This window comes from Eurypyga helias, unplaced genomic scaffold, assembly GCF_000690775.1.
Source record: "Eurypyga helias isolate BGI_N326 unplaced genomic scaffold, ASM69077v1 scaffold15567, whole genome shotgun sequence".
Taxonomy (NCBI): domain Eukaryota; kingdom Metazoa; phylum Chordata; class Aves; order Eurypygiformes; family Eurypygidae; genus Eurypyga; species Eurypyga helias.
Window position 1 is genome coordinate 8,580 of NW_010263786.1, and position 11,983 is coordinate 20,562.

Here is an 11,983-nt window from a genome sequence, read left to right on the forward strand (position 1 = left end):
AGTACAGCTTGTAAATGGTCTGGGGGAAGAGTGAGGAAGCTGGATTTTGGCCAAGGGGCAGTGGGGGAAGGCAAATACGTGCCAATGCAATGGCGCACCAGGTAGTCATCTGCTACGTAGCGCCCAGCCAGCCAAAGGTGGGCTTGCGGACACTCTGCCGACAAAGCCCGGAGCTGTGCTCACTCACAGTCGCGTCGCTTCGGCTGTACGAGGCAGCAGCTGATGGTCTGTCACCATTCCCACAGGGGCTCATCTGTATTTTTATCTCAAATGCAATTTTTAATTCCTTTATTTCATACCTGAGCCCATGGGAGACGGCACCACGTTATGATATCCACCCTAAACAAGCAAACACAATCCTTTTCACATGCGCTCTCACCTGAAGGTGTAAACCACGTTCTTGAGCGCTGCTACCCACCGTCCTCGTCCTTGAGCTGGGGGGAGAATGGGGTAAGACTTCGATGCCGCAGGCGCCCACCCTGCAGGCGGAGGATGCGTGGGGACGCACCTGGCTCACGCCCTGAAGGAATCTTTCTGGGTTTTCTTTTCCGATGTTTATTTGGGTCCGAAGGATTTCATTCCCATCCGCCTGCAGGCAACGTGGCTGGCTGGAAAAGCTGCTTTTCACACACACTTGATAAAACCAGCACATCCAGACAACCTGCTTCATAACGAGGATACGGATCACCAGGATGAACAACGCACGGCAGGGCCAGTAAACCGGGTCAGGACCCCAGTTGCTCTGTAAGCCCGCGTACCCCAAGAGATCGTGGAGATAAACCAAAGACACGCTCTGAGCTGCCCGCGTTTTCGACTGGAATTATTCTAAGCCCTGACAAACGTACCTCATCACAATTAATCTCTTGGTTCCTCTGAAGAGACGTGAACGACCCGAACAAGGACATGATCTTTCAACTCGAAGCCAACAATTCAACCAGCTAAGCTTACCCGAAACGGGCAGCACCACGAAGAGGTTCCCCCTCCTCCTCCGAAAACCCGACTGAGCAGCACCACGAAGAGCGCGGCACCGGCTGGAGGCTCAGTTCTCCTTGCCCCAGCTGTGGCCCCAGAACCAGCTTTCTTCCCCCCTCAATTCTGCATATAATAGAACCAGTTTGAATCTTCCCATCTGTTCGAACCAGAGGTTTTGAGGATGATTATTCCCAATAAGTTTAAAGGTTTCAGAAGAGCCAGCAGAGCCATCTCTCCTACTCAGCCGTTAAAGCCTGCCTTGATTACTTTGATGTAACAACACTTGAAAGCTCCTATTCTTTGAAACTAATTTAAACACATTGAATTGTTGAAAGATTAAAAACCGCAGTCAGCTAATTACACTCACTCTCATCTCTTATTCAGCAAATGAATCACTTTTCATTACCACTTAGCTGAAGTACATGAATTTCTGCCTAATTAGAAATGTTGTAGATGGAGCATTAGCAAGGCTGGAGCGGGTCAGGATATCTTGCCTGCTTCATTTTTAATTCCTAACAGTAGAGCCAGATAGGAAAGGCTTCAGATAAGAAGTCATTAAACAATTTTAAATTATTTATAAAAATTACTTTGCCCAAATTATAATTATTTTTTTTCCCAAATGCTCTCATAAATGTCAAATGGAATGAAAGGAAAAGCAGCCCAACATTGATTTTAATGAACATTTTAATGTTATGTATAACAGAACATTATGAATACAATGGAAACAAAGTTTTATCAATTTAATAATAAAAAAGAAATCCAACATAAGAAAAGGGAAGCAATAAATTTCATACCTATAGTATAGTGCTTATTCTTAACAATATTCCCAGCTTGTGCATATAAACATATTTGTATTCCAGATCCTAGGATCATGATTCATGTGAACTTAAATGCAGAATTACAGACGTGGGAAAAAAAAAAAAACCCAAACCCCAAAAGATTAATTCATTCTTTTGTTTTCAGTAAAATCTTTGACTGCTACAGGTTTCCTTTATTAATATATATATTTTTTTATTCCTCTATTGGATTCCACAGCTGCTAATGCCATATTTACACAAAAGAATCATCAAATGTTGTATAAAAGCTAAGATCCAATGCTGTTGGATTAGGCAGGGTTATAGATTTACATAACTTAAGTATAATTAACCTTGTTAATTTTTTTTTGTAATGATGCAAAAAATAAGTATTTTTGCCTTTTGACTGCTGCCAAGGCCATAAACCAGTGGCTCCGCAGGGACACCGGTGGTATGAAAGATGCTAACTGCCACTGTAACAGAACTGCGAGGAAGTGCATTTTCTGGAGTTTTCGGAAAGGAAACCTTCCAGCAGTCTTGGATAAAGCTTCTCCCAGACTCGCACAGGGTACCAGTTGTAACAACAGAAGCACGTTAAGACCCCAAAAATCTGTTGATCACCAAATTGCTGAGAGAGGAGTTTGACAATAAAAATTTGGGAAATACAGCAGTGTGGCTGGAACATTAGCAAAAGTTTATATATACATTCCAGGTCCCTTTGAATTAGCCATAATCACATATGTAAGCCATTTTTTGGACAAAAATATATATTCTTATAAAAAACTGATCATAGTATTCGAGTGACTTCAATTGTGGACTCAATGGTAGCAAAAGGAATGATCCAATTATGACAAAGTGATCAGGGACTGGGGGGAAAGAAAGTCAAGCTCTTTAAGAAAAAAGAAAAGTACAAAATTAGATTCAAACATTTTTACCCAACCCCCATTCCAGTCTTCCATCGAGTCTCAAAGTTAAAATTGGTTCTTCTACGTAGGAAAGGGTTTTTGATGGTCTCAATACAAATTGTTTTGCAAAATCATCTAACACATTCCTTAGAAGAACCTTTCACCTCACCAGAATTTGAACACTAGTTATTTCAACATTTAGAAAATAGCTTTTGGTTCTTTATGTAGACACTTCAACTGATAAAGGAAAAAAAAAAGGTATTGATCAGTGTTTTCCATTCCTTCCCCAGCTGTGTGTGTGCAGCTAAAAATCCTTCATTCAGTCTGCCCATTTATCTTATTTTCATTTCATGTTATTTATTTTACAATCTTTTATTTGCTAAAATTGGCAAAATTTGCAAAGGCATCTTGCTTGGGTTGTACTGTCCCAGGAGTCAGAGAGGTCATAGCGATATTGGGTACCCCCATTCCTATGGTGCCCATCAAACCCATTCCTGTAGCTGGCACGCCCATGTTCATGTTCATTCCCATCATTCCCTGGTTCATCATAGGCGTGGGCGCCATGGAGGTCATTCCCATCGTACCTGACATCACACCGGGCATTCCCATCCCCACAGGCATTGGCCCTCCCATCAACGGGTTTGCCTGGGGTCGAACAGGCATCATGTTGGGCTGAGGATTGAGGTTCACAGCTGCAAAGTTTTGAGTCATGACATTCATGGGTTGTTGCATATCTGCAAAAAAAAAAGAGAACAGGATGCAAAAACCATCAGAATCCGATGCTGAGGGGGCTCATGTATTTTAAGAAACTTCTGGGGTACCTGCTGTGGAACAAGGATATGATGGCCAAAACCACAGCTGTTTTGCTATTTTCTGTGTGAAGCCTCGAAGACTTTTGTAAGCTTAAGTAGCACCTTATACCAATGTACACCATGGTGCATACTCTGACTGACAGAGTACTCCACCTCAAGGGCCACCCACTAAACACGCATAGGGCTGAGCGCGCGCAGCGTACTCCGCGGTCATCACTTACTTTGTTGCTGCATGATGTTATTAAGTGATGGCTGCTGGGGTTTGGAAGGCTGCATCCCGGGTACCAAATTGTCCAAACTGATATTTACACTGGGATCTGACCAAGTTGCAGGTAGAGTTTTGCTCGCGTTCTTCTGGACCATCTCTGTGCTTGCGTTATACAGAGGGTTAGACTTCGGCATCATAGTGTTCACGCTTTGCAGAGGCTAAAAGAGAAAAGTTTGTTGGGATCCACTTGAAACAATTTACCAGTAGGTGTCAGGGCTAAACAAGTGTTAATTTTTCAGCAGAAAACAATAAAATGACAATGAGATTTTTAGCCATGAACTTCAGCTCCCCCAAAGCAGCGTTGCCACGTGCTGTTTCACCTTTAGAACGGGTTAAAAGAGTATTTTGGAAGCTGGCACCATGCTCCCATATCAATGTGTGGAATGACTGATCATCCACAGGTTTTCAACCCAAACATACTGACTTTTTTTTCCCTCCTTACGCCAAATTGAGCTGTTAAAGGTTGCCACTGAGGCAGGCACTTCTGTGTTCTGGAGAACAGACTACTCCTCATCTCCATCTACTTGAGGCTGGAAACCTATGAAATTCTGTGGAGGAAAGCTTTAACGCTTCACAGAAGAATGAAGACCATCTCAGAAGTCTAGCTTATCAAAGAGGAGGCTATTCAAGAAAATGACACCTTTTCTTTTTAGGAGGCCATGCAAACATTGTTGGATGAAACTTTCCAACAAAATGCTGATCACAACTTCAGAGTGACTAGGTATGGACTCCAGGAGTGGAATGGATTCATTTTCAAAATTGCAATTAAGGAGAAAGCAACAGATTGAGGAAGGTCATTAGCAAACTGTACAAATAGCAGCATACCTGTGACTTCGACATGGGTAAACTGACACCCACAGCACTGGAGCTCATCATAGAGAAATTCATACTTTGGGAGGTGGTCATGGTTGTCTGAGAAGGGCCCATCAAATCAAAAAGGTCGTTAGAATTTGAAGCAGTTGGAGGCTGGGCAGGAGCTGGCTGTGAGCCGCTGTAGAGCTCTATAGCGGGCTGCGGTGCCGTGCTGCTGAAGAGCTCTGCGGATGAAGCGCTGGGACAAGGAGAAGCTTGGTTGAAGGCACTCCAGTCACCAAAGTCTCCATTTCCACTTGTTGCTGTACCTGAAAGGCACCAGTGCGGGAGGAAGGAAGACAGAGAGAAGAAAGGCAGAAGTCTTAGAGAAAGGCACTGAGCAAATGCCATATTCCGTGAACTGAAACAAATGAGAGCTGATCCGTGTCCGTCCAGATTAACATCTGCAGGTAGAACCTCCATCTGGACATCATTCCCTCTCATGAATATTCCAACAATTTTAGCAAGGTAGCAGAGGAAATATGAACACCCATGCACAGAAAGAAGAGGGATGTTTGATAACATCACCTGTGGATGCGAGGCAAGCAGGGACAGGTTTTCTTTCGCTGAAATATGATTGAAAGATAACTTGGGGTAGATTGGAGACTCTAGTCAAAACAGTACCTAGAACTCATAATATTTATCAGCTTTTTATCTCACAGCTCTGGCAGTGGCTAAGAAAGTTGTCAGGAACGAGCCAATGATCTTTAAGGTCCCTTCCAACCCAAACCATTCTATGATTCCATCACGATAAAAACAAAAGACAACTACTTCAAAATTTGCTTATGTACATTTAGTATCTCTTTGTATACAATGATGCTGAGGGGAACAAAAACCAGAACTCTGAAAGCAGGCTGCCAGAAAATTCTTATTTGAGGTGATAAGGAATAATTTCTTCCCAGCCCATGAAGTCCTCACGTAAAACAGTTTTCTAAATCAGGTTCCTGAACTAAATGCCTTGGCTTGAAGCAGAAATTCAATACTGGCTCTACAATTCTCTCGGCAGAAGCTTTGCTGAACTCTTAGTTCATCACTTAAACTTAGTTTCATTACAGTATACCAGGGCTTTTGTAGACAAGCACCTAAATCAAGACGCAGCACCTCACAGCTCGCTCTGTCTCTCACTGCAGAGCCCAGCAGTATCAGCTGTGTGTGGACAACTGCAAGGAGCACAGGTGTCCAGAGACGCAAACTGAGAACGTGTCATAATCTTTGAGTAAATGGGAGGAGGTGTTATCTCCCTTTAACACACATGTTTTTCTATTAACAAGAAAAGGGTTACTTCACAGGAGTGACGGGGGGAAGAAAAGCATACAAAAACACCTACAGGAGATGCTAAAAGTAAAGCAACACCACTTCAACAGCTCTCGGTGTTACACGGTGACTCTTGCTCCAAGTTTGGGCCATTGTACAGGTCAGTTTTTGTTACGTCACTGACAGACTCCGGGTGCTTAGCTAAGTCACTGCCGCTTTGCGTTCTAACGCGCAGTTAAATCATCCCTTTGATTCCTTCAAGACTCAAACACGCAAAGCTGGGGCAGGTGAACCTAGTGCCAGTTTCCACTAACCTATACCATGGCGAGTTCTGCAGCAATTCTCTGCTACTGCACTCCACCCACTCAAGAGATGACGGCAGTAGTCTTTCACGCCCCACCTCACTGTTTACCGACACGCACATTCCAACTGTGGTCACCTTCACCTTTACCAGAACAGAAAGAACAGGAGAATAAATCTGTTCACAAAATCTAAGTATCGCCAACAACCTCCGCGCACAAAGCGGACAAATATTCATTAGCTTAGGGCCTTACTGGAACATTTCCTTTGATCTCCCTCACAAAGAGGGGCTATATTAGAATGTTTCAATTAGTATTACATATTAAAAATTAAAACCTACTTTAAATATTCCTGATAGATAAGTAAATGCTGAGTGTGCTGCTTCTGTGTTCAGACCTGTGCACTGAGCACCAATAATGGAAGTGGGGGTAAAAGGGATAAGGCTTTGCCCCTTCAGTAGAACTTCAAAGATGATTAATCAAGAAGGAAAAGATTTCTAGAGGGGCTTACGCTGTTCAGGAATGATTAATCATTTCACAGGACTCCTTGTCCCTTGCATAATGGTGATTGGAATAGATTAATCATGTTAATGCAGATAAAGGATTGTATCAATTTAGACTGTATTAACACACAAATTATTTGCATAGTAGGCGGCTTTGTGTTTGAAAAACAACTTGGGTTTGACTAAGAAAGCCTGTAAAAAAAATAAAGCATTTCTTTCCTGTCCAGCTCAGTTTTCTTAACACAGCAAAAGAGATACAAACATGCTGACTAAAAGCTGTCTTGCACAGAGATTCGCTCATTCTGGACTTAATCCTATACCCGTGCTAAGAACCCCCAGTCACAAACACCACTAATGCCCAAATTCACTTCACAGAAGATAGCCAGCCAGCTCCCTTCACCCCATGCTTGTTTGCAGCACGGTCCTGTCTGGGTAGCACCACAAGCTCCCAAAAAACCTCCACCAGAATGAAGCCGATTGTTTCAGGTGGCTTCCCAGGATGTCTATTTCTTCCGGTCAGTTTTTAAGGGAAACTTTTTCCAGCCGGTGGTCATGTCTCCATAATAGCTTTGTCTCCATGCAAAATGACTGCACATGCACAGAGCCAACCATATGGACAGGACATCTCTGAACTCCACGCCATGCAACCAGGCAAGGGCAAAACTGAGCGCTGTCCCAGCAAGCATTACTAAGGCCTTGATCTGGTGATTGGCAAGGAATTGTTCATGCCTGACTTCAGGTCTAGATATCTTTTATTTAATATGTTTCTCCTAAAAGGGAAAAAGACTAACAAATTGTTATTGAGCCAAGCTAAAACAAAGTGTTGGTCAGCTTCACCCGACAAATGCACATATGCAACTTCAAAAGGCATCGGTGAGGTTGTACTGTGCATGGAAGACATAACTTGACTGAATTCCCTTCCAACAGTAACCCAGACATCACTGGAAGCTTTGGAAATAGCCTCTCTTGGGCTCCCCTCATTATGCCATCTGACAAGGCCACCATAATGTGCCTCTAAACAATCAAACTTTTTTTTTAAATGTTAGAAGACAGGTGGGAGCTGGGGACATCTTTCAGAACTCAGTTTTCTAGCACAGGTAGGTTGCTATTTTCCACTGAACATAACCCCATCTTTTGGTCCTGTTCAACTTATTCATTTAGTTTACTGTCCTGCCCACATCACTAAAGTTCTTGAGAGCAATCTGAACCCTCTGCACAGGTCCAGGAACTATGAACAGCAGCATAAAACCCCCCTAACAACTTTTCAGTTCACAGCTTTATCACAGGCAAGCACAGCAGACTGTCAAGCACTTCATGCAAGTCTTATCCCATCGGAACAGCTATATTTTATAATTAACACCTACCTGTATATGAAAAGCATTCATTTTGTTAGTTGAAGTATTAGAAAGATGACTGCTTTTTATTGCAAATAAAATAGGTGAATAACCTTACATAAAACACCGGGAAGACTATGACGATTAATAACCTGAATGGTCCTAGCACTACAGCTGATTTTCCAATCATTATGGAAACGAAAATACTGTCATCTTGAAGCATTCATTGTTGTAGAACTCCAGTTAAAACTGCTCCTTGCCCACAGCTGGAAGAGTGGGATGTGCTGGGCTGTTTTGCATTGCTCAGGGAGCACTCTTCAGCCAGCATTTAGACCCACACTCATTTATTTCAGGTTTTACTTTTCCACCCCAGAAGTCACATCTTACCTCGGTGCATTTCAAAATTAGACTTGGAGCTATGTTTTAAGTCTTATTATAAGCTTATATTGTTAGATGAGCAGAGATACATTTGGAACTCCTAACAAGATTTTTTCTGAAATAATGAAAAGTTTCAGGTCCACCGAGACCATGCTGGACCAGACCATCACAATCTTCCTTACTCCCTGTAGCACTCGTGGTCCAGTTAAATAAACACAGTTCGCCCTGGAAAGGGTAGTGACTTTCGATAATGCCATGTGGCATCTCTTCCCCTCCTTCTGCCCTTAAACAGCATTTCAATCTGTAAATTAATCCTACCTTGTGACGACGGGAAACTCGCTGAAGCAGCAGCTGAACTAAAATCAGCAAATCCTCCAAACGGGTCAGTTGGTCCACCTAGAAACAGAAGGAAGCCAACTACTGTTACGGGGCCGTGCAAAGATCCACTGCAACAACTGCACGCAGGACTCGGGAAGAAAAGCTGTTGTCTGTGTGGCAAGATGGATTCACTGATTCTGCTCCCTAACTTGGCACTGGTTTGGCTGTTTGTCACCACGCTATATGGATATAAGCCCCAGCAACAATAAACTGGATTATTTCCAGTCGCTTTGCAGAGCTTGCAATTTTATTTTCTTAGGGAAGAACTAAAAGACAAGGTTTTTTTCTACCTCTAAAAATAAATTTAGAGACACTAAAAAGGTTAACAGGGTTGTAACTAGTGAGGGATGATACCAGTTTGGCAGTTTGTAAAATTATAACTTTGGAAGTGTAACATATAAAAGCCAAACATTCTTATGGTAAAAAAGTTAATTTATTGTGCTTGCTGTGAAAACTCACGTCACCTCATATTTAGTTTTTCTGTTACTTAAGGCATGAATGATTCTGCAATAATCTTGAATTGGGATTTCAAGGTCAGAGCTTGCACTTCTGTTAATTTTTTTATAAGTTTGCTTCCTTTCTGCAGCAGGAACATTAAGTATCCCAACCAGACGTTTGTATACAGCACATCAATTATTAACTCCTGAATACAGCATAGTAACAGTTTTTCACTAAAAAAAAAAGATACAGCCAAGATGTAAAACGAGAAGAAAGATCTAAGAACCATGCTGGGAAGCTGCTTTTTTAAAATAATGAAAAAAAAACCAAAACAGTTTACCAAAAAAATCAATTAGGCTTGCTATTGCTTTTAAAGCAGGTATTCCACTGACCTGAGAAAGCTAAGTTGACCTTATTTGTCTGTCCTCAAAGATTTCACCTCCAAGCAGTCCCACCCTTAGAAGAAGCCGCAGCAGCTCAATTATTTTGCTTTTAGTGTTATGCGTACATTATATAGGTTACATCACAGCTGCTTAGCCTGCAGTGCTTAGAAACTAGCCAGGTGGGACCGGAACATCTGTGCTGCACTCAAGCATCACCAGGGACAGCTTCCAACATCTGGTGCCATTTCTGAATTGTCTTATCGCTGCAAGACATTCTGCCCCATCTGCTGCTCTCAACTGGGTTAATTAAACTAGAACCATCTCCTTTTTAATAAATGGCTAGGAGTAATAAAAGGAACCATTCACTTTCTAATACATGTGTACTTGTATTTCTTTTTAATGTTATTTTACTGTAGACATTGCCAGGAAGGCGACTGTTCTTCCAAGGGGAAATGTCTTTTCTTGCTGAGTGTGTAGCATGTGATAGAAAACACGAGAAGGGAATGCAAGGATAACGTCTCTGAATTTTCACAAATACACCATTACTGAAATCCTTTTACCACCTTTTCAGGAAGGAGATGATTTCATACAAGTTTAAGAAATTTATTCAACACAAATTCTGAAGATCTCATAAGGATCTTCCATATGTTTATATACAAGTTTTATACTGACTGCAGCCTGAGAATAAAAAATTGTAAGATGAGCCAGTGAAATAGCAAGCTAAAAACGGTTCTGATACGTTTACTCTGCCTACTGACATGAACCTTTTCAAATCTTTTTTTTTCCATCGCATGTGTCCTTAGAGTTCAGAACAGGTTAATAGTTTGAGAGTATCAGAATGAGGAACACAGATGACACTCCCAACCACATCCTCAACTCCCAACAAAAAAGCTAAAAAAAAGAAATCAATACTCTCATGCTATGCCCATTATCCCTGGGCTGTTCCACAAAGTATCTAGGGATTTCAAACCAGAACCAGGTTCAAACCCAAAATAACCCCGTAACATTTTCAGTCAACTTTTCCTCCACCTCTACTGCCTGTTTTCAAATTAAACTGAGTTCCAGAGAGGTGGCAGAGCTTAAGCTGAACACAGTAACTCTTGCAAGAAAGGTACTGCCAGCTAAGATTAAAGAACCTCACCCCAAGTAACACCAAAAAATTACCTCTAGCAGGTCTAACCACTGATTCTATGTCTTAGATTGCTCCTTTGTGGCAACTAACCATCCCTCCCCCCCACCCCAGAACTGTGTTGCTTTAGTAGTGTGCAACCCCCCAAGCCTCACCAACCTTCTTCCACATCTCTGCACCTGAAAATACATACATAAGCAAATTCCGAGTTCCCGGAATTCACAGGACTTCCCTGCCAGCCCCTTCACAGGACAGATCAAAGGCTGCATTTGACCCTTTCCCTGTGTCTTGCCTGACACTGGTAATGTTCCCACACCCTGTGCTGAAGGAACAGCGGTCACAAGTGACCTGCACATGAAGGACAGTGCTAATCTTCTCAACATGAGCTATCGTCAAAGATTCCCACGTGAGATCCGTCGCTACAAACAAACCCTTTCCACCTGCCTTCCCAGGTCAGCAAAGACGTTATTTAGCAGGAATAGTTGGTAATACACCTCAACACCATTTCTAAATGCTGCTTTGCAAAAAGAAGAAAAAAAGGCAAAAAGCAAACAGACTTACTACAGCAGAGAACCAAGCTGATGAAAGATTCAAATACACTGAAATATGGAAGCTGCCATAGTTGTTTGAAATATGGGAAGCTCTGTTGGAAGTGGAAACATCTATTCTCAATGTGATTTTATTTCTATACATAGGTGTGTATTTTCATGCATAAAAATAAATAAAGGCTCAATCTCTTTTCCCGTAAGAATTGGATAGAAGTTTCAGTATTGATTTGGGGTAGTGGTTCTGATCCAGGATCTTAACATTCCACGAACTATGGTAATTCCAATGTACAATGAGCATCTTTGCATGTGAACTTAAAATAGGAAATAATGCAAAGTAAGTTGTTCCTAAAATCTGGGGACATTTGTGCATAAGGAAACAGATACACGAGATTTAATTCCTAATGGTTAAGAAATAAAATTACACACATTTCAGACATAAGCGTTATCTACATTCCCAAAAATAAAAGTGCACAAATTTTTAAAGATCTACCAGAAATAAGAAAAACATTGAGACATATCTGATACTAAATTACCATGACAAATTTCCCTCCCCTCCAGCAGAGTTTGGATGTATTTTATATTCTATTAAATACTTAGAGGTGGCATTCTGGTAGCCTAGCGCTGTCGCACAGTGTGCTCGTAGTATTGGAGTCTCTCACACATTAGAATAGAAATATCTAGTGTGACATATTACAGGAGGTGCTGCTACAACACACCCAGCAGCGGCATAACTTCA

At 41.8% G+C, this 11,983-nt stretch overlaps 1 protein-coding gene across 2 annotated transcripts in view; it reads right to left on the reverse strand.

The window, feature by feature from the left end:
- Positions 1 to 1,638: 1,638 nt before the first annotated feature.
- The window catches only part of CLINT1 (clathrin interactor 1), a 25,005-nt gene continuing 14,660 nt past the window's right edge, over positions 1,639 to 11,983 (reverse strand). Inside the window, exons 8-12 of one of the 2 annotated variants that reach the window (XM_010156194.1) lie at positions 8,690 to 8,767; positions 4,577 to 4,872; positions 4,234 to 4,235; positions 3,705 to 3,853; positions 1,639 to 3,405 (exon numbers count right to left, since the gene is read on the reverse strand). In XM_010156194.1, coding sequence (XP_010154496.1) covers positions 3,044 to 3,405; positions 3,705 to 3,853; positions 4,234 to 4,235; positions 4,577 to 4,872; positions 8,690 to 8,767 — 887 coding nt within the window. In that variant the 3' untranslated portion in view covers positions 1,639 to 3,043. Of the gene's footprint in view, positions 3,406 to 3,704; positions 3,910 to 4,233; positions 4,236 to 4,576; positions 4,873 to 8,689; positions 8,768 to 11,983 lie in introns of both variants that reach the window. The other variant, XM_010156193.1, reaches the window with a different exon arrangement.